The following is a 27225-nucleotide window of genomic DNA, read 5'->3' as shown; positions in this document are numbered from 1 at the left end:
CATCACTAAGATGCTATTAGATAGGATCAAACTTTACTAAAGTATATTAGCATGTGTGACACATTATAAAGTCTGGTTTTTATTAAGAAGGATGACCGGAGCTTAAGACCCTAAGCCCACCCACATGTCATAATTGCTAACACGTACAAAACTCTAAAACGAAATATTTTAACTTTTGGGAGCTAAATTAATAACATTAAATTTGTAGAATAAATCTGAAAATGGGGCAAGATTTTGTCATTTTCTTGGACAATTTACTCATTTTACTTAAAGTTTCATTGAAACAAACAAAATTTAAATAATTATTGTCGAACGTCACTTAAGATAAAACCTAATTACAAGGATCGCCTTTGCAATTAAAAAAAAAAAACAAAATTCAGCTCTAATTCGTTGCTCTCTCTTCTTGATTTCTCCTACGTGGGAGAGGAAGGCAAAGGTGGGGTAGGAAACAGTAGCCACCCAATTGCTGGCTTCAACCCAGTTGCAGCAACTAAACCAGGGACAGTAGGTTCAAGCAACCCCCCCCCCCCCAATCAAGTGTACTATGCAATGAACCTGGCAGCCAGAAAGAGAAGAAAGAGATAGAGGAACTATTGTTGTTGTTGCCACTATTGTGTCATTGAAGAGATGATGGTTGAAATAGGCATTTTGGGCTGTTTGAAAATTATATTGTTTTTTGTTTCACGATTAGATTTTAAGTGTATTGAGTTGGCTAATGAAGTTTTGACTTAGTGGCAGAACACAAGCCTTAATGAAGTTTTGATTGTACTATTTGAGGTATAAATTATATTCGTGATGAAAAGAAAAAGTTGTATTGACTTTATATTTTGAAAATGGGCGGGAAATCTTTTAAATTAAACCTTACTTGGTGGATGATTAGTGTATTTTACCCTAATATTTTTTGGCACTACAAATAGTGAAAAGTAATTATAAGATTGATTATAATAGAAATTAAGTTGAATAGCATAAGTTAAATAAGCATCCTTAAATTCCACTGAAGTAAAAATAAAACATATTTACTAAATACATGTAAACTGGGTATAAATTAAAATTAGGGTCCATGGAGACAATGATAAAAGTGATAACGAAAATGGGAAGGCAAACTTATTTGACAAGACAACAAAATTATATTTTTGTCCTAAGTAAAAAACTATTTAACCATCCCCTTAGTCATACACATTCAAAGAAAATGTTAAAAGCACATGCACCCCCCAAACCAAACAAGTAAGATGTAGGTATTGGGTAGGCTTTTAAAATTCAAATATATACTTAAAATTATATTAATACAATACAATGACAGGATTATAGGTCACAATAAGGTAGGGACCAGTAGAAAAAGATTACATATTTGAAAATTAGATCATTACGAAAAAAGCTAAATAGTGATAGTTCTGTATGTAAGTACGAATTTGTTCATTCCCTCTAACAAGGGTGAACATAACCCCGTTAGTTTTTATTAACAAGAAACTCACTCACCCTCTTTGTTTCTCTCTCTCTCCTCTCTTTCTCTCTCCCCTTCCCTTCCTTCAGCAACTAGTGTTAAGCGGCTAGAGGGTTAGCGGAGACGACAACAAGTGCTGATGGAAGGGAAAACGAGAGGAGAGGGAGAAAAAAAACTAGAAGAGTGGATGAGTTTCTTAACTAGCAGGGGTTATGTTCACCCCGTTAAAGGGGGTGAACAAATCCTTACTCTCTGTATGTTGTGGGACGTGGATGGTGCCATGTTAGTGGTTGGAGGTGGTTGGGGTTTTTTCAAGATCCCCACCTTCACTTTGACTTTGCTATTGCTGTTGCTATTGAGGGCATTGACGGATCACTCCGTAAATCTAACATCTATATATACAGAAAGCTTATCTTAAATTCTGCTCACTGTGCTTCTATATTTGTCAACATAGGCAACTTTGAAACTACGGCCTATATAGCCACTCCACGCAATAAAGAATTCACTGGAGCAGATTTGTGACCCCTCATATCAAGCATTTTTAATATTACTTACAGGTGGTTGAGTAATGCTTCTAAGATGGATTTACATTGAAGCAATTGTAGAAACAAGCAGAGATTAGAGTGTTGGCATAGAGCTATATAGACAAGACCATGCCGGGACAGAAGAGGATCGGCAGGGCTGTTCTTTGTGATTGAGCATCCAGCTTTGATTTATGCACTAAAGCCCCTCTGCAGAGAGCTCCAATGACCAGATGGGATGGTGACACAAGTTTGTGCTGAAGCTTCGGCCATCAGCTCTTTCCGGATTCCAGCATTGCAGATGTTCGCAATGGATCGCATGTGCTTCATTCCGTATTGGGATAGTGATCCACAATGTGTCTCGAATGTCCTTACCTACAGAAATGAGGAAACGGTAATGATATGTTTGGTAGAATGAAATGCTAGTGAGAAATGTGAGGCGTATGGCAAGCACAATAACAAAAGTTTATAATGGGGACTGGAGGACTGGAGCAAGCTACCATGAGACATTCTAGCAGAAAAAAGAAATATTTGAAGAACTTCCTGTATTCCTCTTTTTTCACTCCTATGAAGTCAATAGAATCTTTAATTCCCTAGCCTTCTTTCTTCTACAAGCTATAGACGTGTCTGAAAGAGTTTACGCCAGGCATCGCAAAAATCCACGGTGAACAACCAACACACGTGTCCTAAACATTTCATTGTTAATATATTTTTCCAGGGGTAGGAAGAGGCACAATGTTCCTTTCTCGTGATTTATCTACATAGTAGATAAAGTTAGTAACTGCATTAGAAAACAGGTTCAACTCTACAAGCGACAAATGCTGCTAAAATCATTTAGGGCGGCTTCCAATAGAAGTCAAATGTCATATTTATGGAACTCTGTTTATGGTTATTAAGATAAAATGATAAAGCATAAATGATGGTAAGTATGCTGAAGATTTGAGTTTTACCAGAGTTTTAAGGCAGTCCCAATCATCAACTAGCGGTTGTCCTGCAGGCCTGACAGTCTTCAGAACCTCTGGACCCTTTTCAATTCCAAACAAAAGCTTTCCAATCATCGTCATGCTATTGTCTATGTGCATTCTATGTGAGAGAGCCTCAACAAACTGCTTCTGAGCTTCAACTTTCTTGGGAGAGCCTTCAGGAGCCTTACGGAACTGTCAACAATAAAATCAGAAACATCTAATCACATATAGAAAGGAAGAGAATCATAGTTCTACAACTTGGAGCTCCTTATTCAATATGGATGTACAATCAAAATCAATAAAGCAAGAGATATATCCTGTGCCTCCAACCTGACAGTGATGCCCTTTCTCTCAGAAATTATTTTTTTAAGTTTTAACTTCCCCTTCAAATCCAACCTAAGTTTTATTTACATTATTAACACCAGTGTTCCGTATGTTAACAAGAAGTGCAGGCTGTGGGCATTGGTAGTCCCAGGAGAGTAAGCAGCTGGCAGCGGGTAGAAGCTGTCCTGGAGTTCCAAGGCTAGTTACCATTGCAATCAAAGAAATTCTCAGTAAGGGAGATTGAAAGTTTTATCAATCTGTGGCAAAAGAAATCAGTATTTGACCTTCCTGGAAAGTTTGGGGAGTTATGCGGGCTGTTCTGTTGATCAGCCTACAGACTCTCTACAATAGTATGAATGTCGCACAACTCATCACTCTTTCTACCAGTAACCTAATTTTAGCACCCTACCTAATTTTAGCACCCTTTGTTAGATTACACCTATCTTTCAGAAAGGGATATGGCAAAAAATTTCGTGGAATAGTTTGACATGGGGCAGAAAAGGTACAAACCTTGTGCCAGAAATGCAAAAGATCAGCATCACGCTGGTTAACAGCTTTTGAAGGTGGCTGCAGGAGGAAGTTGTCATTAACAAAAGTGAAATTATCATTTGCAGGATTCGTTCCCATGTACAGGAAAATGTGGTCCTTGCTAAGGGGTAAATCACCATATTGCATGACGTGGGAACCATAAGCAGAATTGCCGTTTGAAGTTCTCTTTTTAACCTACAAATCAGATATAGCATAAAATGAATTCGAGATATTCACAAAACAAAAAAAGGAGGTCCCTGAGGAATTCAAGGAGGCATAACCCTTCAGACAAAAAAACCATACCCCCTGCAATATTGATTCATGTGAAACAATTATAGGCGCCTCATGCACAATACTACCATACATCAACTAAATATTTCTTTTAAGATAGTGGCTTCACTAAATTTTGTGATGAATGCTGGATCTAACTAGCTCTTACCAGTTCATACTGCTGCCGTAAAGTTTCTGTCCGTAGGTTGTGCATGTCACTGTTCACAAGGACAGAATCAATTAGTATTTGCAGAAAAAAATTAAAATATAAGTAGTGCATCTGATTTTTATTTCCACATGGGATAATATCTAGAGAGCGACAGTGGCATAGATATAAATTGATAATTGTTTTATTTCTTTACATAATTAGAATCCAATTTTCATTGTATGTTGGAGCTGTGAACATTAATTTGAATATCAGCGTTCCATCAACTCAATCGAAGCTCGGATGGATAACTGCTTTCAATTTCAAGAGCTACTCATTTTATTGGTAGTATTTCCAATGTTACTAGTGTGATTCTCACATTTTCCTTCAACAACATAACATAAGAATTCAGAAAGACATGCATACCAGTCTTCCATCCAGGCAACACTATACAAGTCACCCAAACATGTATCATATTCTTTAGGGGGGCTAGGATACTCTCCAGGGCAGTAGGTTCCCCAGCTACTCTCTTCTGCATTAGATGCAGTGGTTGCATATATGTTTAAACCTTCTGGAAGCAGACCTTCAAAGATACTCCCAGACTCACAAGCTTCGAGGTAAAATACCTGCAAATATACAAATGTGGATCAAATTTGTGTTCCACCATTACAGACTATTTACTAAATAATAGAAGGTTGTATCATACCAAGCTTTTATAGGTTCCAGCAGCATGCTTTTTTTTCAAGACATCTATTAGATCAGCCGCATAAATATAAGGACTGGTAGGCATCCCTGAAAACATATCAGAATATGCCGTTCTCAGGGGTCACAAAACTATCCATAAACTTAAGTGTCCTGAAATAAGAGTACTGATAAAGATCTAGAAAGTTCAATAACCAAATAAGTATCACAAACCTACACTCTCTTGAGATAGAATTACAAATAAAATAAACCAATACTCAAGCCAATACCCATACATTGGGTTCCCAAACAATTTCACAATTTTCTTATTTCTAGTGTAATTTTGAGTCTAAACCTCCGAAAATAAAAAAACTGATTGCTGCTTGACAAATCTCCAACTCCCCATAAATGAAAAAAAAAAAATCTGGTCTTTGATTGCCATCAAAATTACTTTTACTTGTCAAGAAAAATGTGATGAATCTTCATCAAAATTATACTGGTCCATCAAACTCGCTGCTAGGAGGATATTGCAAAATATGGCATTTTCCAAGAAGCTGGGGGAAGTGAGAGAGAATTCTAAGATCAGGATTACTGCTATATGGCAATTACAATCTTCCCACCTTCACAGCAATCAAAAGGAGAAATAACATTCAACAACCAAATACGGGATGGAAAATTTAACTTTCTTTCTTCCCAGCCTTGCATGGCACCCAAAATAGAAAATAGGCACAAAAATAAATTAAAAATGGAAAATAGAAAGTTTCTAGACTGCAACATTCTAAAATAATCCAGATTGACCCAGATGCTTGAGCATCCTATCTGTCATTGCTTATTTATTTGTTGAAAGAGATATAAAGATAAATTGTCTAAGCAAACACTAAAAATGCAGGCTCAAAAGGATCCTAAGCAAGCTATTATATTGCAACACTTATCAAACAGAACGAGACAGTGCCAGTACTAACCAAGAACGCCAGGACCTCCATGGTCAGTGTAATATATGAAAATATGGTCATTAGGACCGCTATCAATGACCTTCCCACTGCCCCCTGTAAGTGCAGTTCTGTTTCCAAGAATAGCGGCAAAAAAGTTGTTGACAGTGACATCTTCTCCGGTATAATCCTGGTCACATAAAAATCCACCATATGACTAAGAAATGAGTACATTTGATGCTTTTACAACCAAGGTAACGCATGAAAAAGACACAAACCTTTGGCACTCCGCCATATACATCATCACCTTGTGGGCTGTTAATGATGATTCCAGGCCTAGGGTTTTCTAAATTGAAAGCAATGTCATCATACATGAAGACAATGATGTTTTCATCTTTAAGCCCTCCTTTCTTTAGGAGTTGATAGGCATGACAAACATCAGCCTGAAAAAGAAAATTACAATATTACAAGTAGAAGATAGTTTACAAGTCATTAAAAAAATAAAAACAGAAAACCCTCCATGTCATCAATAATACCCGATGTTATTAGGAAAACTCAAACTAAGCCTAAGAGCATTCATACATACATACACATATGATATCAGTGTGCCCGCGCATATTTCTTAAAAATTAATATAGTAAACCATGAGATAACTACTACACCCTTTTTACACTTAGCCTTTGATGTCCGAATTATCAATCTTCAAAAAAAAAAAAAAAAAACTTCATCTTCCATTTCTTATGCTTTTTTTATGTTACCTTTTTATTTCTGGGGAACCCACTAATTACTTAAAACAACCACCTTTTTCTTACTCAATTCCACCAGCATCAATAATATACCTCACCTGCTAAACGAATTGTGCCTAGCTGGTAAGTTTTGTGAGCAAAAATTTGATCTCAAGGTCTTACAACATGCATGGCTCAACCAGACATGAGAGAGCATAAGACACCAAACAGAGGAAAAATTGCCATGATGCTGCTAAAACTAAAGAGCAGGAGGTATGTCACTAAAAACAGACAGTATCAATCAAAGATTAAACATAGACATAAAAATAGTACGGTTAATGAAATAATTAACTTCAGCAACACAAATCACAAGATCCCATACTGAATCCAGGCGCCATAACTAAGCAAGTTGCATAGAGTACCAGTTGAGGTTTACTAATATGATTTTTAAGTACAAAAGCAAGTGGGTTCCCATTACAAGTAATAAAGCCAACCAACAAGTTTCTAACCATTGGCCCACTAAGGTTAAAATTTATTTAAGGTTGGCTGAGCATGATTAAAGTTAAAGTGGTCCTCCCATACAACATAATAAACACCCATGAAAGATAACATTCTCAATGATGAACTTTTCTAAAGAAATACCCACTTATCATTATCCCTGCAAAGAGGACGAAAATAAAGGACTCATGCCCAAAGTTAATTCCTTCAACAACAACATCAATCTTAAGCCTTAATCCCACTGGGTAGCGTAATTCTTTTGTCAATAAGAACAATCTGGGGTTTAAAATTATGGCCATCCAGGGGAAATAGAAAATTACAATTTTTGAACCTTCCCCACCCCCCGGGCAAAGCTTCATAGCAGAACATTTATTTACACACCATTAGCCCAAATTATTCGCAGAAAAACAAATAGTGCAGCTATCAAAGACCAACAATAGCAACAATATTTTTTCCATGCTACATAAAAACTTTAATTTTTTGTCTTAAATACAAAGAAAATTTTAAAGAATAATTTCACCAGAATCTTTACAATTCGAGCTCATTCCATCAGGGCAACCCACATAAAACAGAAACCAGTCCCCAAAATTAAGAAAATACATGAAAATACACCAAAGTTATAGAAATTCATAAATAACAAAAAAACAAAAACGAAAATCCAACGATAGAAACTTGTCTATATCTGTGTATATCTAGCAAAAAGAATTCATAAATAACAAACTAATCAAACCGTTCACATAAACTAAGGGAAGATTCAGGTGTAAGCACCCAAAAGATAACCCCCATCGACGTTGGTGTCTCCACAATCAAACATAACCGAAAGTGAAACATCGTATTAAAGATTACAAAGAGGAGGAGTGGAAAAATAATAAATAACTGAAATTAATGAAACCACGTTGTCAAATTCATGATCATACAGCACTACTTATCGAAACAAAAAAAAAAAGATAATTAGGACATCGGTCATATAGCGACGGTTATTCGAAGAATTACATCAATCGAAGACGATATTAATTATTAAGCTTGGGTTAACGGGAGAGGCGTAATCACCTGGTGCCTGTAATTCCAGTATCCACTCGATCCGGCAATCAGCACCGCCCATCTGGTGCCGACAGAGCCGTCGTCCTCTTCATTTCCACCGCCGAGGCGGAAGAACCTGTTTGCTTCCGACGGCAATCTGATCGTGTCGGAGGATAACTCGCGGCCATCGACGGCGGCCGAGGCCAGGAGAAGGAGGAGGAGGAGGTGGAATGCGGCCATGGCGGTTTCCGGCGAGAGAGCAGGGCGGGCGGAAGAATCGGAGATTTAGGGAGGGTTATTTATTGTGATTGGCGAATGGTTTACCTGCATAAATTCACCGACGGCGACCTCTTTGTTTCGTGTATTTTAGACTTTTAATTGAACTCGTGATGTGACGTGGAGCGACGAAAGCCGTCGGATCTGGGAACTTGCTTCCTGGTTGGGGTAAGTGGGCCCCGCATCAGTATTCAGTGGGATGGGAAGCGTGGGTGGGTCCCACAGGAACCATATCATCGGTGAGGAAGGATATTTCCTTTCTGATTTGGCTTCTTTGTTAAGCAGCGTGCTTTGCCCGTCTTCAAGTGCTGGCTGCTGCTACAGCTACTGCCTTTGTTCATATTTATATTTATATTTATATTTATATTTATATTTTCTGGGAACATGATTGTCGGGATTAATTACATCAATAATAATTTAATTTTATATTTTATTATTATTTGATCACTGAATTTTAAAATATTATATGTTAATCACTGATATTTCAAAACAATTATTGCTTAGTCATTAAACTTTGAAATATTACCTGTTAGTTACTGATATTTCAAAATTATTACTACTCAGTCACTAAATTTTAAAATGGTACCTATCAATCACTGATATTTCAAAATTATTATATTAAACTTTAAAATATTACTTACTAATCATTGATATTTCAAAATTATTTTTCACCCGTCACTCGATAGTCACTGAACTTTAAGTTCATGAGTGACGAATGAGAAACAGTTTTAAAATATTAGTGACTAACAGGTAATATTTTAAAATTCAGTGTAACAGTTTTGAAATATCAATGACTAATAGGTAATATTTTAAAGTTCAGTAACTAAGCGGTAACAGTTTTGAAATATCAGTAACTGACAGGTAATATTTTAAAATTTAGTGACTAAGTAGTAACCGTTTTGAAATATGAGTAACTAACTAATAATATTTCAAAGTTCAGTAATCAAATAGTAATATAATGTAAAATTGAGTTATTATTGATATAATTAACCCTCATTGTCACCATTCTTATTTCATGCTTTAGTTTAGTCCAATTATTATTATAATAATACATGTGGGGGCACTGGGGCAATGTCATGGGAAGATAATAGATATTGAATTGAATGGATGTTAAGTATGAAAGAAACCTTTAAACTTTTTAGTTCTCAGATTTAAATTATTTTTTTGGTAATTTGATTTATGCTTACTTTATTTTAGCAATTATATTTTAATATTTTATTTTAATCATGTTAGGAAATGTGTATTATGTTCATCATCATCTCAATTATATGTACCAAAGAGACAGATTATTCGCATATTATGTTCAATGATGATGATCTCAATATTTTATTTTAAAAGATTCTATTCGCCTTATAATATAATATTATTATGTATGGTGGATTCCCTTCCTTTTCACGTTAAAGTCACCCACAAAGGGATGAAATGGCAAGGACAAATGTGTCAGAATGAACAAAGCTTTAATTAATTAATTCTCAGATCATCAGTTCAATTATTGCATTTTAGCGTGACAAACAAAATGGAATCATTTGACTTTATTTGCTTTCACAAGAGATTTAAATTTTAATTTATTATATTCATTTTAAGAATAAAGCTTAACATAGTATTAATTTTTTTTGTATATTTTTAATTTTATTTTTTCCCACCAACTATTATTTTTTTCATAATTCTCCCACCATTAATCGTCTTTAAAAACTCTTTAAATTGAGTATCTACGCATGACTCATAAATAATCTCTTAATTTTAAATTAAATACATATGAGTTTAAATATAATTTAATATAAAATAAACATCTCAATAATTATATATTAAGTGGCCATAAAGATAGAAGTAAGCGATTCATTTCAATTAAGATAATTATTTATAAATAGATATTCCTAATAGAATAATAGAATTATTTAAAAGTAAAGACTCGACAAGGGCGGTGCCTTACTCTTTCAATCAATGATGGCACCTTGCCCCCACTCTTTGCACATTTTTTAACCCCATCACCTATTACAATGGAGTTTTATACTTATTTTTAATATATATTAAAATCATTATATTTGTATATATATTAGAAAATATATTTTATACTTCTAGTTTACTTATGTCATAGTGGAAATATTTTTAAAAAATATATATCAATAGTTAAAAATTATATTTTCTTTCATATATATATATATATGTTTGATAAAGAGGATGAATATTGATACAATTATTAAGAATATCAAGGCTTATAACAAGTGGTGAGAGAGTGAAATTCCTCTTTGTCTTGATTGTATGGGTTGATATTCTCGACAAGAATAAGATCATTATTCAAAGATGATTGATAAATTAGAATTTAAATAACCAACACTATCTGTTAACACATATTTTTGTAATATTTTGTATCAAGTAATAGAAAGGATCGGGATAACTTATCTTGATGAGTTTACGTGAACTTCCCAAGGAAGTCACTCATTCTTGAGCTTCTCTAGTTTAAACACGCTTAACTTGAGAGTTATTTGCTACATTCAGCCTAAAAAGTATCCAACTGGTGTTGCTTCATTTCTTACTTATCCTCGATATATATTACTCTTCTTTGAGCTCTTGGAGTATCACACATTGTGTCATCATAAGCTCATAGCCATGGATCAGCTCTTAGCTCTCGCCCTTCAAAGGACAAGAGCCCCAACCGTACTTATGAGCCCTTCAGTCGCCCTTTCTAGGCGATAGATGTGGGATGAACCCAGTGCTAATGCACCACTACCAAAGCATCCCCCCCTAAGTGCGGTGGCGCTCATGGGCCAGGGGGCTGATTGGCCCCTAGGCATAAATCCCACATCAACTCTCCCAGAGGGCGATTAAGGGGCTCATAAGTGCGTTGGGGCTCCTGACCGTTGAAGGGCGAGAGCTAAGAGCTGACCCGCAGCTATGGTCCCATGATGATGGCACGATGTGTGTAATATCCCAAGAGTCTAGAGAATGATAGTATATATCGAGAATAAATAAGGAATGAAATAACATCAGTTAGATACCTTTTGGGCTGAATGTAGGGAAAAAAATTCTCAAGTTAAACGTGCTTGACCTGGGAAAATCCAAAGATAAGTGACCCCACTAGGAAGTTCGAGTAGACCCATCAGGGTAAGTTGTCCCGAAACTTCCTGTCACTCGATGCGGGATGTTACAAAAAATGTGTGTCAACACTACCTAATAACATTAAAATTTGGTATGTAATTATCATGGTTATTCCTTTTCCCCTCCTAATCATGGATATCACAAGTACTTGTAGTCCCATAATATCACAACTTTCTCTCCTCAACCCCTGATCATTTCACAAACTTTCTCATCAACCAAACAAAGATTTCAGATCCAATCAGTTTGTTTAGGCTTAAAAGAAAAAGAGTGTTGTGCTTTCAACTAAGAACATGGCAGGCCAAGCCAACAGCTTGAGCCATCCCATCTAAGGCATTGAAGAGTAAAATCAAATCAAGTTTGAATGGGGTTCACCTCTATGTTTATCTTTGTTTAGAATCCTCAGTTCAACTCTCGATTATATACATGATGGGCTTACTTTATCCCTTAGGTTTATGACCTATACAGTGCTCTTTATAAATAGCTTTATATGGCAGTCATATATAATTCATTCGAAGCAACACAACATATTGAGTTTTGAGTTATGCATTTCTTCTAACACGAGTCTTGCCTCTGCCTCAGGCTCTGGCTCTTCTGCAGAAAGAGGCAGACTGCAGTGCAGTCATCCCTCTTCGAGCGAGGAAACTTCTGTTTCCACGCGTAAATTGCAGCTTCTACCACTGCTCTTGCGGCTGCCTCTTCGCTCTCTGCCGCCGAAACCACTGATGCCACTTCATTGTTGCTCAGCACACTCCATACCTGAAATCCCCATCAAGAAAGAAACAGTCTTAGTACTGTCATTCTTGAAGGATTTTATCAGACAATGCACACTTTTAGGGTACTTCATGAGAAGATAGGTACTCTGTTATTTGGACTTACCCCATCACTGGCAACAACAAGAAACAGGTCCTCGGCAGTGAGACGGCGATAGGAGACCTCGGGGATGGCAATTACACCATGGTTCTTGTGGATGAAGTCCCCGAAAGCTCGAGACATGGCCAGGCCTGAGGAGCCCTCATGGGGCGGCCACACTCTCAGGATGTGTGGCTCCTCCTTCAGGGCGAGTACTCGGCCATTGCTCTTCCTTATTCTATCTGCTTCCACTGCATGACAAATGACAAAAGCCATTGTTAGATCATTGGAACAGACAGAATGCTTATTTCCTCTGCTCTCTGTTTCTACTTCTTGTCTTACATGGTAAATCAGGCGTCAAATCAGTAGTCAATTGAACAGCCACGAGTCTTCCATCCTCGGCCATTGTTCCCAACACTGCTCTGGAATCTCCAAGATTTGCAACAACAATATCTCCACCCTTTTGAACACAAATAAGTTCACAATCAACCCAAAAAGAAAGCGAATTTGATCATCATCATCCTGCAAGAGAATTGCTGAGAAGCTTAATTAATTACCTGTCTTACGACAACAGCCGCGGTGCTTCCACTGCTAGAGCAGTCCAAGTTATCGGTAAGTTTGATCTCTTTGTCCATCACCTTGAAGGCACTTATACAAGCATCTTTCCATTTATACAAGTCCTTGTTTGGCACCATTCCACCCTCCTCTTCATCATTATGATTATGAGCAGAACTGATCTTCGTGAGAGAATTTTTTCTGTTGAGCAGCAGCAAGGGCAACCGGTTTCTCACTAGCTTGCTCACTATCTCACCATTCTTTCCATGGCCATCGAACACTCCACAGAAAGCTCCATCTTCCATTCCATAGCCCTTAGGATTGCAAAGAAGTTTCAAGTAAATTTCAGCAAATGGTTTGCGATTTCTCGCGAAAACTAAAGCCAGTACTTTCTTGAATCACTACCCTTTAATCTAAAGTGGAAACAGATTGAGAGAGAAGCTGATCTTTTGCAAAAAAATAAAAAGAAAGAATCTGAATTTGGAACTAGATGAAAATTTAATGGCATACCTGGTAGAGAATTGCAGCATCTTGGTTCGACTCTCTGCTTCCTTGATGAGAACAAATAGAACCAAGCCTTTGAGTTTCATCAGCAGCAGCAATTTTCTCTTCATAGTACACCACATTTTCTTGGCAATCGTCAGTCTCATGAATCTCTGGAGATCCAATGGATATGCAGATACCCATTTCAACTGAGACAAAAAACCTTCCTTATTCTGTACTATATTTTAAAACCCAACTGATGAAATAGTCTCCTTATATAAGCAAACACAAGATATTATATGCAGAAATTGGCTCCTTGAGAGTTGAAAAACACAGCTTCTTTCAATAATTCACTGTTTTTTAATTGTTTGGGTATTTTTATAGACTACCCCAAGATTCACCTAAAAGGCCACATGAGGTGTATCCATGTATGATTCAAGTAACTAAAGAATATCATAAACTAGGTTTATTCAGCTGGTCGCCTCGATGTCATAATCACCAGAGTTCTGATTGCTTCTGAGAAGTCTTGGATCTTTGTTTGCAGTCAATTTAAGCAGTTAGTGGCAGTTGAAGAATTTGCAAGCAAATGCAGAGAGTTCATTTGCACAAACCAGTAGGTCCTTAGAATTGTTCTATTTTGTACCTTTAGCTGGTTTCAAATTTCTAATCAAAGTTTAACAACTGTTCAAGCAAGAGGTTGAAGAAAGATCCAAAAGAAGAAAAGAAATCAATGAGATGGTTGACTGTGATCAACTTGGTAGTTGGTGCTCTTTACAGTTCAATGAGATTCAAAGTGAAGCAAATGCCAGCTAGTTAAAAGACAAGCTTCACATGCAAGTAGAACTAACAATGATCAAGAATGAGGATTAGAATAGCATTTTAGGCAAGAACAAGTGTGAAGGGGAACCAAATCAACCAAATCCAATGGTTATCCCAATAGATCTGTAGGGTTTGACAGTAAATAAAATGATCTTCAAAAATCCTTTCAAAAATAATAGGGAAGTTTTATTTGGCAGTTTTAACTAAGACCATCTTAAGTAATTGATTTGTCTTATAACGTTAGGCGGTTAAGCATTGACATGTATAAAATGTGAATATAACTAAAATAAGAATCTCATATAGATGTGGGTCATGTAAGAAAAGATAGAATTATAAATATAATTATTTATAGTTGGAATGAGAAAAAGACCTATAAATATATATATGTGAGCGAGTGAATCCACACACAGTAGACTTTTCTCTTATTAATTGGGTGATGTATGAAAATATTAGTTGACTTTATTGATATGTTAATCTTGGTTAGGGGGTCCACTCTTTTATATGTGAATCTCTTCTTATGAAGTGTCAGTAGAAAATTAAAAAGGGAAAAAAAAATCCAAGGTCCTACTAATTGGTGACAAGAAGTTTGGAAAGACAAGACCCTTTCAAAATTTGAGTATTATAAGAAATAATTTTGGGTGGTTACTTGCCACCACCATCTTCTTTCTTTATTGCAAGAGATTAACGTTTGAGAAGGTTTTATTTTTTCAGAATTCCAAATTATGAATAATTTCAAGAGCTTCTTTCCAAAAACAAAGGTAAGATTAATTACAAAAAATGATTTTCTTTTAATTTTTATAAATTAGAGAGTCTCATGTATTAAATATATGTTTTTATTGATCAAAATATAATATGCTTAGATCATATTAATATTTAGTAGAGATGAAAGTATCAACAGTTTTTTAAACCAAAACTTGACGAATAATACAAGAAGCAATGAACCTTTGATTAGTGGGAAAATGACAATTTGGCTTAAACAAATGGGAAAACTTTAGCTCCACATGAAAGGGCAATGGTGTTGAAAAAAGTTTCAAATCTTCTCCCAATAATGCAGTATTCTAATGCCTCCACAAGTTTGACTAGAGTTTAAAATGAAAGGAAGCTACCTGTTTTCAACTTCTCAATTTCAGGATCCCACAAGAAGTTTCAAGCCCTTGATCAGATGATCTCAGCTCTTATAGTCTTATACAAGCTATGAAAAGCAATATGTAATAACAAGATAACTATTTGTTCATTTGAAGTACTTATTATTTTGATGGAAAATCATAATAAGTCGTAAGTTTGTGTTAGGAAAATCACATTATTGTAAAGTAACGATAAGATCACATATACAAATGACCTTTTTCGAATCTCAAAGAAAGAGAACTCCATGCACTGTGCATGTCAATGTTTTAGGGGATGATTTTTGGCAAACTGAAAAGCTCATAGCATCCTTGCTAACCAATTATAATTGGTATATTCATTTTCAGAAGTTCTTTGAATTCACTGACCTTATTATCCCTTTGCTTTTCGGGCCTTTGAAGAGCTTATCCTGCTTATTTTTATAATCCAATAGAATACAAGAGAAAGCTAAGAGCATTGTAGGGTTCAGAGGCTAAGGTCATCAGAATGTGTTGACAAATTTGAAAATTCAATCAAATTTTTGGGATTGGATAACTTGAATTTGAATGAGTTGACAGATTAGAACTTGCAATTATTTTGCGAATGGACTGATCAGATCAATCACCAGTTGCAGATATTTCTTTATCTGTAAATGATTGAACATAACTCAGGTATGACCCAGAGATTGCAAAGCAGTTTATAACTTCGCAGCATTCTTAGCGCAAATGAATCTTATTCTGCCACAACGCATGATGGGAATTCTTAAAATTGCTCAATGAATTCTACATGTGGTGCACCCCTTCATTAATCAGCCTGTTCTTTTGTCTCCAATGTGTGGACCCAGTTCAGAGGTGATACAGTGCCTTTCCACCTATGGCACCCAAAACAGAAGATATGCTTGTATATATAGGCTGGAAACCCAAAAACCATTTCCACAGTCAAATCTTGCAGTATTCTTTTTGGGGGGGTGGGTCACAAAATCAGATTCAAATTCAAAGATATCCAGAAAAAGCACCCAAAAAAGGTATATACAAATTCATATAGAAAGGGGGGCGAAAGGATTACATGACAATACTTATAGCTTCATATTGCTCAGGACCTGGAGGAAAGGTTATACAAGGATCCAAAGTAACAACACATTTTCATTGTTAACGTTCACTGGCTGGTTACTGGAACAGGCTCTTCAGCCGGCGCTGCGTCAGCTGTGGGCGACTTTTTTGTGAGGGATTTGGGAATATCGATGTTATCCTGCAGGCATCTTTGCTGAGGGTGTGACAGAAGCACACACATGTGACGGAAAAGAACACGCGACAGCCCCTGTCCGGTCTCAAAGATGTAACCCTCGTACTCGGTGACATGTTCAAGAGCATCCACGAGTGCATCATAGACCTTCTGGGGACAATTGTCCGGCCCAGGCTTGTCGTGAAGGTAAATCACATCAAAAGTGAAGAGTTTCTGATTCACTGGCCATTGGTGTCGGGGTTGCACAGATGATCTGCAGTAGATTAGGATCTGAAATGATGGAAATTTACAATTTATAAGATGGTAGAAGAATAAGAACCGAAGCAATAAGACCTAAGTTATCAACATCATTTTGTGCATCATGAGATGCAATTACTTAGCAAAGTCATTCCAACTAAGAGAAGCCATCAGTTCCAAAGCGAATCACATGAAAATTTTTCTACGCATGAGAAAAATAAACAGAAGATGATCCTACTTTTTTGGGTACCAAAACCTTGTACAGCAGGCTTGAAAAATTTGTTAAAGGCACAATAAAGGAACTAATAGACAAATAAAGAGATGCAAAAATAAGTGTACTCAAACAGTACTCACCACTCTTAGAATCCGATTCTGGGCACGAGATTTCTTTGCTTCATGATCTGCCATTCTAAATAGCTGGGTGAGATCTGCATGACCAGAAGATGATTCAACTGTCAACCCTCGAAATGCAGCCATTGCTGACTCCACTTCACTTGTAAATTCTTTTCGGAGCTTCAAAACATCAAAAGGGAAAATATAAAAATCACACAATTTCATGTGAGAGGTAAAGATCCAGCACTTAATTGATTAGAAAGACCAGAATAATTCAATAATAACAGATATATCTCAGCCATTAAGAGAGAAGACAAAAGGTTCAGCCACAGGTTACATTTTTTTTTTTTTTTTTTTTTTGGGGGGGGGGGGGGATGTGATGAGGCTGGCAAAAACCAAAATGCCACAATGTCATACAAGATTATGCACCAAGGTAAGGATTAGATCCAATAGAGCACCTCATAAAATGGACAACTGCTTCTAAAGCATGCAGATCCTTGGAAAATAAAATTATTAAGAGAAAGATAAAGGTTCATATGCAGAACGCATATTACCCCTGAGCCAAAAAACTTTTCCTTTTCAGCAAAAACCCAAACAACCAAAGCTGGAAGTACATGATATTCTTCCAAAATAGTAAGTTCAATCCATTATGTCTTCAATTTTTCAAAAGCTAAAGAAAAGAGAAGCAATAAAGTGGATTCATTTCAACTGTGCAATGAGATTCTGCACTGTCCACACAAGGATGTAACAAATGAGTAGATTTCCCTCTACCATCCATGAAATGTGATCTCAGAAATAATGGTAGGATTACATCGGCTTTTGCACCACCATGGTCAGTTCCACAACCCATCACACCTTTCACCTCCCCTCCCCCCCCCCCCCCCCAGTCCCCATCATAGTTACTCCCCACCCCCCACCGCCCCCCAAAAAAAATAAAAAATAAAAGAAAAAAAATGCTACTGCATCAATGATGGCCCACTCACAACGACCTTTTCTAAAGAAAATAGGCTAGAACCCTTATGCAGAAGTTCTCCAATTCAAGAGAGTATATAAGCAATAGTTGACAGATGAAAAGAGAGGAATTTTGTTTAGATAGTAATCGATGTGTGGGTAGGATTTATTGAGAGAGAAATTACATGGTGGATCCGGGAGCTGGCATCTCTATCTTAGTTGATACATACAAGTATTCTATCTGTCTACATATCTATATATATGTAGTTCATGATGCAAATGTGAGCAGAAAGTGATTGAGGGATCATTGGATGGGGCTGAAGGTGGAGGTACGAGAAAAGGAGGGAGAGGGCAGTGATGGGTTACGGGTCATTGGATGACTGGTCAAGAAAAGGTGATTTCTAAGGGGTCTCAAAGAGGGGCGAGGGTCGTGGTGGGTATTGAGAGGGAGGAGAAAGGTGGTGTTGATCATAGGTGCTGGATGTTAGGTGGAAAAGATGAAAGTTGTGCAACAAAAAAATTAAACTCATGATGATAATGAGTGGCTAATAAAAAACAATTCAAAGTTCAAACACATCACAGAACCAACAGCAAATCTAGAAAAAGCAGCGAAGACACTAGCACAACAATGATAACACCAAGCTTTAATCCCACCAAGTGGGATTGGTTACATGCATTTTAGCTCGCCAGTCATCTCTATTAATAACCATATCATTTATATGGCTATTATATCTCATCTCATGCCTAAAAATTTTTCACTAAGTTTCTTTTTCCTTTTGTCTTCCTTTATCTCATTCGCAACAAACTTCCTCCATTTTATACACTCAACTCACAAATGCATTTATTGGTTTCCATTTCACATGTACAAACCATCTTAAAACACTTCTCGCATATCTTATCTTCAATAGGCACAAGTACAGCATTATTATGAAAATTTCATTTCTCATATATATATATAAAGAGAGAGAGAGAGAGAATATCGGATAATCGCAGAGAGAATAATCCAATTCTTGTATTCCACAATCAATGATCAAAATTTGAATATTCCCCATATTTTTCAGGTATTTAAAAACTCATAAATTCCTACCAAACAGAGAATCTAAATTAAAGAAGGAAACAAAAACATAACATCATAATCCTAACTAAACTCAGAATTCAAATTAAAATATGAACAAAAACTTAAAATTCTGATCTTCTAAAATTCCCAAAAGAAAATCCTAATGCAAGTATATAACTAGAATTATAAAATGCTAAGCTACATAGACCTCCTCTCCATTGTAAGGAGTATACCCTCTCAACCACAAAAATAAGGAAACAAGAATGATTCCTTTCAGACAATAATCACTCTCTCCAACCGATCAAAAACCTCATGTTTCTATAGTGCCATATGCACCTTGTAAAGCAATAAAGTGAGGCAACACACAGGTATCTACAATACCTCATCAAACAGGACAGGAGAATACCTGAGACAGAGAAAATCCAACATCAAGACTGACATGAACAACAGCTCACCAAAAACTGAATTGATGAGGCTCCAAATTCTGTAGCTACTGGATGGTGAAAAACAAGACCATCTACTGATTCTCCAACAATTTGCACATGAAACCTTGCTTCCTTGTATTCTCAACCATAAGAATGGAAACAAGGCAATCCAAACAGAAAAGGCCATCTTGAAGCTGCTATCTCCAAAGAAATTCCTAGGGGTAGTCCCTTGGCCACAGAGAAATGAACAAAAATGTTCTAATTCTCAATGAATGTCTGCCTCAAGTGTCCTCTCCCTGTCTTATTGAACAATGAACATCAAGCATGCCTAAAACACTTTCATGGATTCAATTTTCTCAATCCTACAAATTACATCTAAACTAGATTGACCTCACAAATCTACTGGCAGAAATAGAGAAACATCCCTTGATATCACCTCCCAAGTTGAAAAGGGTCCAAGAGAACCATACGTAACATCATGTGTCCGCACCAACTATCCAACAAATATGGCCCCAGACTCAGAACCTGCCTTAAACAAAAAGATATTAAATAACTCAATCCAAACACGCATCTTAACTCTCAACAACAGGCCCCTACATGGAGATATAGAATCTCCTTGGCCCAACCACCCCTAAGGCATATTTACCCTTCTCCAAAAGACTCTTCCTCTCATGAGCGAACCTCCATTTCATAGTCAAAACATGGGAGTAACTTAACACTAGCCCCTAAACATGGTAGAGCTTTCTCAGTTTGAGATCCCATTACATGTGATATTATAGGAAGCTGTGCATAGGTTGGCCTCCAACTCATAATTAAAGATGACCCAACCATATTTATATGACTATGGTGCCCCTTGTTAATTTTTAATTTTCATTTTCTATATATAGAGAGCTTGATTTTTGCCTTCTGGACTTGTCCTGATATTACAGAAGGAATGCTTTGGAAAGGGAAAGAACAAGGGGGGAAACCTAGGATTGGCGATTGAAGCCACTTATCCAACACAGCCCTATTGAAAACTTTGGGCCTTGTTATATTAAAAATAAAAATAAAAAAAGAAGAAAAGAAAACCCTGGGCCACCTAATTCCCACAGTAACATTAGAAATACACTTATAGATCCCATCCTAGCTAACTAATGGTACTCGAATTCATCACTAAGAGCACACCATAGAATGTATGCTTGCAATTTTCATAGCATATTTGCCAGATACATCAATATGGTGAAAATACGCATGACATGCAAAGGGAGGCTAGATAGGATAATAATAACCCAGAGTAAGAATACCCCCTTGGAAAAATACAGTCTCATGCCACTTTGAAGTTGAAGGAAGAACATCAAGGTAAGCATCAGTAAAAAATTCTTTCACAATCAAAATAACTGGCCAAGAACTCCAGGCCAAAATAAGACCATTTGAACTACCATTTCAATCTGGTAATATTTCAAGTTAGCATCTTAAACATTTGGAATTAAATGAAAACCATATAAGCAAAGTTGAAAAGACAAAACCACCAATGGAAAATGCAATTGTGTAGCCCAATGTGTTTGAAAGCATTGATTACTACAGTCTGACTCATAGCCATTAACATTGTGGATTTGCATCAAATAATACTATGAAGGTCAGCGCATGAGATCAATTATCAACTAAAATTCGTTGATGGGAAGTGAACCTTGATATGGAAAATGATTGATGAATTTATTGTTGTCTAGTTATAGGTTGTAAAATCAAAGACAAATTCCCTAAAGGGTCACATACAACGTATGTATATGCATCAATACACAAATATATGCTGGTTTACCTTCATGAAGCACTAAATTCTCAGAAATCACATTCTGTTGTTATCTCAAAAGGTGAGCAGAATTCTCAAAACTTCATGAAAGAAAATGACAATTCAAGGAATTGATTGTTCAAAAAATAAAGAAGATTTAAGTTAGTAAGATCTTACCTACACTATTGTTACACAGCATGAAATTTTAAGTTGGAGATAAACAAACCTGTAATAAATCTATTATTGGCTATGAAGCATGGACATGGACATAAAGACACAAAACTTTTTCACAAAATTAGGGCAACAGGTTGAGATGCATTAATCAATAAAATTTTATATTTTGAATGGCATAATAAAATATCAAAACTATATTCCAAACTCATAAATGTGCATTTAAAATTCATAAGCCAAAATTCCAAATGAACTCTAATACAATTTACCAATCAACTCAGTCCAGTCATCTTCATCCCGCACAAACCAATCAATAATGAGCTAGATAATATAAGCTTGAAGGCTATGAAAACTAAACAATCATGTAAAGAAAATGTAGAAAAACAAAATAATCATGCAATTACAAAGTTGGAAAATTAAATAGTCAAAAAGAAAACCCATACTTTTTAGTCTTCAAAGTGTCCGCAAAGGGCACATGCATGTTCTTTTAAAAAAATTTAAGTGTTGAACACACCACGTGGTCGTGTCTGACGTGTATTGTCAGCATGTCAGTTGGTGACACCTATATGGCAACCCCAATGTGTCAGGTTCCTAATCTGACAAGTGAAAATCAAGAATGGTAAAAGGAAGGAAGAGGGAGGGTTTGAGAGAATTTTAGAGGGAAAGAAGAGTGAAATTTAGGAGGGAGAAGAATTGAGAAGGAAACTGATTTCCTGATTTCATTCAACATAAGGGGAAAGGCATAGATCAGCTCTTTTATACTGATCTATGGCTCAGTTGGCATCAAAAACGGTTATGCATTTTTCCCACTTGTCTTACAACTTGCTCGGCACATGCTGGAACATTTCTCCAGCTGTGATTTAACCGAGGCTTCTTATTTACATGGGCTCAGCCCAATAGATCTAGTCCTATTGCCGAATACATTGGCCTAATTGTCTAACACAATGGAGTGTGTTGGTGTTTTAAAGATTATTGGACTTTATCTAAGTTAGAAGAATACACATATATGCATGCATACAAGTGTATATATTTGAAAAACATACATAAAAACTTTAAAATTGAGATTATTCTACAACATTGTTGAATGATCATGAGGAAAGCTTTTCTAGCAAAGGTAAGGTAACTCCTTTGTGACAAGAAAATCACAGGTTGAAGTAGTGGAAATAGCCTCTTTGCAAAGTAAGGGAAATGTTGTGTACAAAGGTAACCTTCCACCAACCCTTACAAAGCAAGAAGCCTCGTGCATTGAGGAACCCCCCCCCCCCCTCCCCCTTTCTGACGTTGAATGATCACATCTTGCAATAATCTGCCTTATTTCTTCCATACATTATTTGGGGAATTTACAATTGCCATGATCATTGTTCAAACATAGAGACGCATATTCACCCTTGCATTTTGAAAATTTCCATTTAACTTGACCATGAACCAGAACAACACTCATTTAACTCGTTTATATACAAAAGTCATCTACCAGAAAACAACCTTACAGTCAACCACATGTTAACTTCAAGTCCTCTCTAGATAGATATATAAAGATCGGCAACCTGACTAAAGCAACCTAAAATTCCAAATCAGAGACTACCCATTCTTTCCAAGCCATCGCAAAGGACACTACCGAAGAAAAATTAATTTCAAATCAACACCATCAAGAAACGCTGGAAAGGAAAGGAAATGGAGAAAAATATAGAGTACCCAAGAAGCGGATTTGGAGAGAGAAGCAAAGGCGAAGCGGTGGTCAGGGTTGATGGAGAGCTTGGCATTGATGAAGAGGCGGATGGCTTGCTTGATTGAGTCCAATCGGGTGATGGGGCGACCATTGGGGCCCGTCACTTTCATCTCAACCAGCGATTCGGTGTCCGAATCGATGCAGAAGAGTATGTCTTCGCTTGAGTAGCGAGATGGGGGCAGTGTATAGCGCACTTGCGCCGCGCTCTGCCTCTGTGTGCCCTCCATGGCTGGCCTCTCTCTCTCTCTCTCTGGTTTTCTCGTCGCCGCTCGGATATTGCAGCGGTGGCCCTTTTGGTTTCATATACTGAGTAATATTTTCTCCAAATTAATTTCGAAATTTCTTTTACTTGTGTTCTCTTATTGAAAAGAACAATTGATAGAGTTTTCAATTTTGTAAAGGTAGGATTAAATTTATACCTTCCTAGACTTTGTTATGGATAGATCTCAAACACATTGAATTATCGATCTTACGTGATCTCTTGTCGCTTGTGTCTTTGATTTTGACAGATAAAGTAAATCGTAAGTGAAAATTTTATCTTGTTGAATTATCATTCTTACGCGATCTCATGTCGTTTGTGTCTTTAATTTTGGCAGATAAAGTAAATCATAAATGAAAACTTTATCTCACTACATAGGATAAGGAATCGAATCCACAACTTACTGATACGAATCCCAATTTAACATGACCTAACTATTTGACATATGCCTTAAAAACGATTAAAGTACGGAAACATAAATAAATCAAACACATAGATTTATTTATTTTTATTCTTTACCTCCTCCACTCCTGATACATGCCAATGGATTAGGCTAAATTATGTACCAAGTTTTTATTTTTTTAATAAGAATCAAACTTTTAATTTGTTTCAAATTTTTAGTCTCATTTATCTTTCATTAAAATAATTTGTTAAAAAAGTAACAATCTTGAATCATTTGCATGCATCTATCAATAGTTAACATCACCAAATGTCTACTCTGATCGACTATGTTTAGACAATAAAGGATTAGGAAGTGTATGATATACTATTTCAAACCATCTTATTAAGTAATTTAACTTTTTTTAAGATCATATCATTAAATTGAGAATATTACGTCATCGATTAATAATCTCTTTTAACAATGAACTAATGTAAGTTTAAAACTCTTGATATTAAAAAAATACAATAAGTATCCATGAGAATTGAGTCTATATTACAAAGTTTCCTTGGTTATTAATTAATCTCGTTAAATATTATAAAAATAAATAAATTACCTTTATATATAAAAAAAAACCATCATTTTTTTTCTTCTCTCTTTTCTTATATATTCCTTGGTTTTTTTTTTATCTCTTTTCCCTCTCACAATTGCTACCTTCATGATTGGCCTTTTTTCACTATCAATCGACACTAACTTCCCTTTACTATTATCGATAAGTTTATTCTCTCTAATCTATCTCTTTAGATTCTAGGTTTAACGAAAATCAAATATGAATGAATGTTTCAAAAGGGTAATATTCAATCTTAAGATAATTATATATCAAATAAACAACTCATGAGCCTCGGCCACAAGCTTGTTTTATTTTATTATTTTTAAATTATAATATATTTTAAAACCTTATAATAACATTCACTTTAAAATTAAAATTAATATGATCTATATCTTCGTCAATTTAATTGTTTTAGCTACATAATGGCTACAAAATAGTTGTAAACTAGTTGTGCTCTAACTTAGTTGTTATCGGAATTAATATTGTAAATCTCACATAATTATTGTTTCAAATTGATCAAGATTAGGCGGTTGTATTCACTTGACTTATTTGACATCTTTATTTTTTATTCATATAATTAATATTGTAAATCTCACATAATTGTCATTTCCAATTGATCAAGACAAAGTGACCATGTGTCATTTCAACTCACTTAACATCTCTATTTTTTACTCATTAAAAATGAGATTCAAATATACACATAAAAAAATAAAAAATAATATAAAAAATAAAATGACTAACTCGAGTTAATGGATAGAATTTTAGTTCAAATTAATAGGTTTCACTCATTTTTTATTTTTTTATGACACATGGCTTGTCGTGTTTCACTCATTTTTATTTTTTATGAGACATGACGTGTCACATCAGTAATGACACATGCCTCGCAAATCGATTTAAAATGTTAGATAAAATTGCACTCAATAGAACTAATTGAAATAAAATTACCAAAATTAAAACAAGGAGATAAATATGCAAAAAGGTTCGAGTTTTTTTTTTTTCTACTTGTCCAACTAAAAAGTATTTTAAAAGTTTAGAGAAAGGGCATGACCCCTCGGAACCTAATGGCGTGTTTGGATGATAAAAAATAATGGAATTGAGTGGAATGAAATTAGATGAAAATAAATTTTATTTGTTTTGAGAAGACAATTAATAATTAATGGAATAAAAAAGAGAATGGATGTAAACCTTTTGTATTCAATCTCTTTCAAATGACCATCTCTAGTCTCGGATAAAAATACACTCATTTATCTATTATTTATATTTAATTTCATTAGTATTCATCTAATTATTTTTTTAAAAATATACTCCAACTGTTGGACTCTCTCTCTCTCTCTCTGGTTTACTAAATAATCCCCCTAATACTTAAAGGAATTTTTTTTATCAAGAGCATGTCTTATATTCAAGTAAAAAAAAAAATATTGTGTTGCATAACACTTCTAGACATAATACAGAGAGACAAAATTTATATATTGGCTGGCTTATTAAAGTTGAAGAATGGTTTATGTAGGGGTGGGTTTTGGGATTATTGCCTTTGCACGATCTTTCGTTCATGCCCTCAATTTTGACAAAAAAAGTAAATTGAAGACGGGTCTTTGGCCCTTGCCTAAGATGAGTATCGAACTCGTGATTTACTGGTACTAACCCCTAGGATATTACTTGTCCACCACTTGACCTATGCCTTGGGGGTAGGCATGAGTATTATTTGGACAAAGTGTAGTTTTCATAGCCTTAATGATTAATGTTTTAGTTTGATTATGGTGGTGTGGGAGCAGAGATAACAGACAAAAATTGAAAAATTAGGAATCAACAATACGAAGAACAGTTGGGGGCATGATCATAACATTGCAACACAATCCAAAAAGCTTGGAAGATGAATTGATAAGAATCATAGAAGAGTTGAGCATCTTTTTTCTGTCATTTACCCATAACTTTTTTCTTATTCGTCGATTGTTGCTACTCTTGAAATTGCAGCTTTGTCACTGAGCACATAGAGGACCCTAGAAGAGATGGATATGGAGTGCAAGCACTTGGCTCTTGGCTGTACACCTTCCTTCATTACGGATCTGGCTGATGCTACCACGAGTACTAATTCCAAACAATGTTTTACCATCTTCCAGTCAAAAGTGGTGTTTTTTGGATCCATCTTGGCTGCATTTGTCTTGCTGCCGTCACTCAGAATGATGTCAACATTTAGGAGACTTGCCTCTCTCTAACCCTTTCTTTCTTCCTAATTTATTTTGAAAGGGATCGGTATAATTGTTACTTTGTTTTTATTATTTTAAATAAAATAAAATTATACCACATAAGTAAATTAAGTGAGAAATCATTTGATATTATTTCCGATTCTCAGAGCCCATACCTCGCCATCATTAAACAACTCCGACGGTGAGATGATTATGATGCCTCATTAGTTGCAATCAGAGATAATTTGTCTTGTTATGTCCCGTGCACACGTAAGAAGCAAAGAGCTTCCATGATAATATAATGGATTCATTTGAACCCAAGAGGCGCGGACCCAACATGTTTTAAGTGTGAATCTTTAAAAATGTTTCACCCCGGCTGTTATTATCATGTTCAACTTTGAATAAAAGTTAACCACCCCCTTAGATGTCTTGTACCATGTGTTGCATGAAACTTAACATGCCGCCCAATACTGTGAACGGGATTTAAAAACAATGATACCGGAAACACCGGCACTAACAGTCCATCAGAAATTATCCATAATAGTCTTGCCAACCCTTTGCGTGTCGCTTGAGCAAAGAAATATCAACCTGGTCCCACAAAATCTGACCCTCATGGGCTAGACAAAAGTTGAGCAAAGTTTATTCCACATAATAAAGTCTC

At 35.8% G+C, this 27225-nt stretch overlaps 3 protein-coding genes across 3 annotated transcripts; all 3 read right to left on the bottom strand.

The window, feature by feature from the left end:
- Positions 1–1840: 1840 nt before the first annotated feature.
- LOC127813310 (vacuolar-processing enzyme) lies at positions 1841–8389 on the bottom strand. Its single transcript, XM_052354230.1, has 9 exons — positions 8078–8389; positions 6083–6247; positions 5838–5994; positions 4901–4986; positions 4621–4820; positions 4219–4267; positions 3762–3974; positions 2913–3119; positions 1841–2337 (listed from the first exon to the last, which is right to left on the bottom strand). Exons 1-9 carry the CDS (start codon positions 8285–8287, stop codon positions 2155–2157), a joined length of 1470 nt encoding a protein of 489 aa, XP_052210190.1. The 5' UTR covers positions 8288–8389; the 3' UTR covers positions 1841–2154.
- A 3243-nt stretch (positions 8390–11632) lies between these two features.
- LOC127813418 (probable protein phosphatase 2C 72) lies at positions 11633–13559 on the bottom strand. Its single transcript, XM_052354378.1, has 5 exons — positions 13334–13559; positions 12826–13137; positions 12611–12728; positions 12296–12519; positions 11633–12175 (listed from the first exon to the last, which is right to left on the bottom strand). Exons 1-5 carry the CDS (start codon positions 13508–13510, stop codon positions 11972–11974), a joined length of 1035 nt encoding a protein of 344 aa, XP_052210338.1. The 5' UTR covers positions 13511–13559; the 3' UTR covers positions 11633–11971.
- A 2596-nt stretch (positions 13560–16155) lies between these two features.
- On the bottom strand, positions 16156–25719 carry LOC127813740 (uncharacterized). The gene is made up of 4 exons (XM_052354871.1): positions 25701–25719; positions 23100–23367; positions 17060–17218; positions 16156–16738 (listed from the first exon to the last, which is right to left on the bottom strand). The coding sequence occupies exons 2-4, from the start codon at positions 23358–23360 to the stop codon at positions 16382–16384; spliced, it is 777 nt and encodes a 258-aa protein (XP_052210831.1). The 5' UTR covers positions 23361–23367; positions 25701–25719; the 3' UTR covers positions 16156–16381.
- Positions 25720–27225: the final 1506 nt, after the last annotated feature.

The sequence above is a fragment of the Diospyros lotus genome, chromosome 11 (assembly GCF_014633365.1).
Source record: "Diospyros lotus cultivar Yz01 chromosome 11, ASM1463336v1, whole genome shotgun sequence".
NCBI lineage: Eukaryota > Viridiplantae > Streptophyta > Magnoliopsida > Ericales > Ebenaceae > Diospyros > Diospyros lotus.
The sequence above is the reverse complement of the archived record's forward strand: the minus strand, read 5'-3'. Positions and strand labels throughout refer to the sequence as shown.

Excerpts from the sequence above, each read along its gene's own strand:
- LOC127813310 (XM_052354230.1), bottom strand. The coding sequence starts at position 8,287 with ATGGCCGCATTCCACCTCCTCCTCCTCCTTCTCCTGGCCTCGGCCGCC. Across the intron at positions 5,995-6,082 it reads TATATGGCGGAGTGCCAAAG|GATTATACCGGAGAAGATGT; the intron begins GTTTGTGTCTTT and ends TTATGTGACCAG. Across the intron at positions 3,975-4,218 it reads TACGGCAGCAGTATGAACTG|GTTAAAAAGAGAACTTCAAA; the intron begins GTAAGAGCTAGT and ends TCTGATTTGTAG.
- LOC127813740 (XM_052354871.1), bottom strand. The coding sequence starts at position 23,360 with ATGGAGGGCACACAGAGGCAGAGCGCGGCGCAAGTGCGCTATACACTG. Across the intron at positions 17,219-23,099 it reads TCTCCAAATCCGCTTCTTGG|CTCCGAAAAGAATTTACAAG; the intron begins GTACTCTATATT and ends GATGTTTTGAAG. Across the intron at positions 16,739-17,059 it reads AGAATCGGATTCTAAGAGTG|ATCCTAATCTACTGCAGATC; the intron begins GTGAGTACTGTT and ends CCATCATTTCAG.
- LOC127813418 (XM_052354378.1), bottom strand. The coding sequence starts at position 13,510 with ATGGGTATCTGCATATCCATTGGATCTCCAGAGATTCATGAGACTGAC. Across the intron at positions 13,138-13,333 it reads ATGCTGCAATTCTCTACCAG|GGCTATGGAATGGAAGATGG; the intron begins GTATGCCATTAA and ends TGCAATCCTAAG. Across the intron at positions 12,729-12,825 it reads CGGCTGTTGTCGTAAGACAG|GGTGGAGATATTGTTGTTGC; the intron begins GTAATTAATTAA and ends TGTGTTCAAAAG.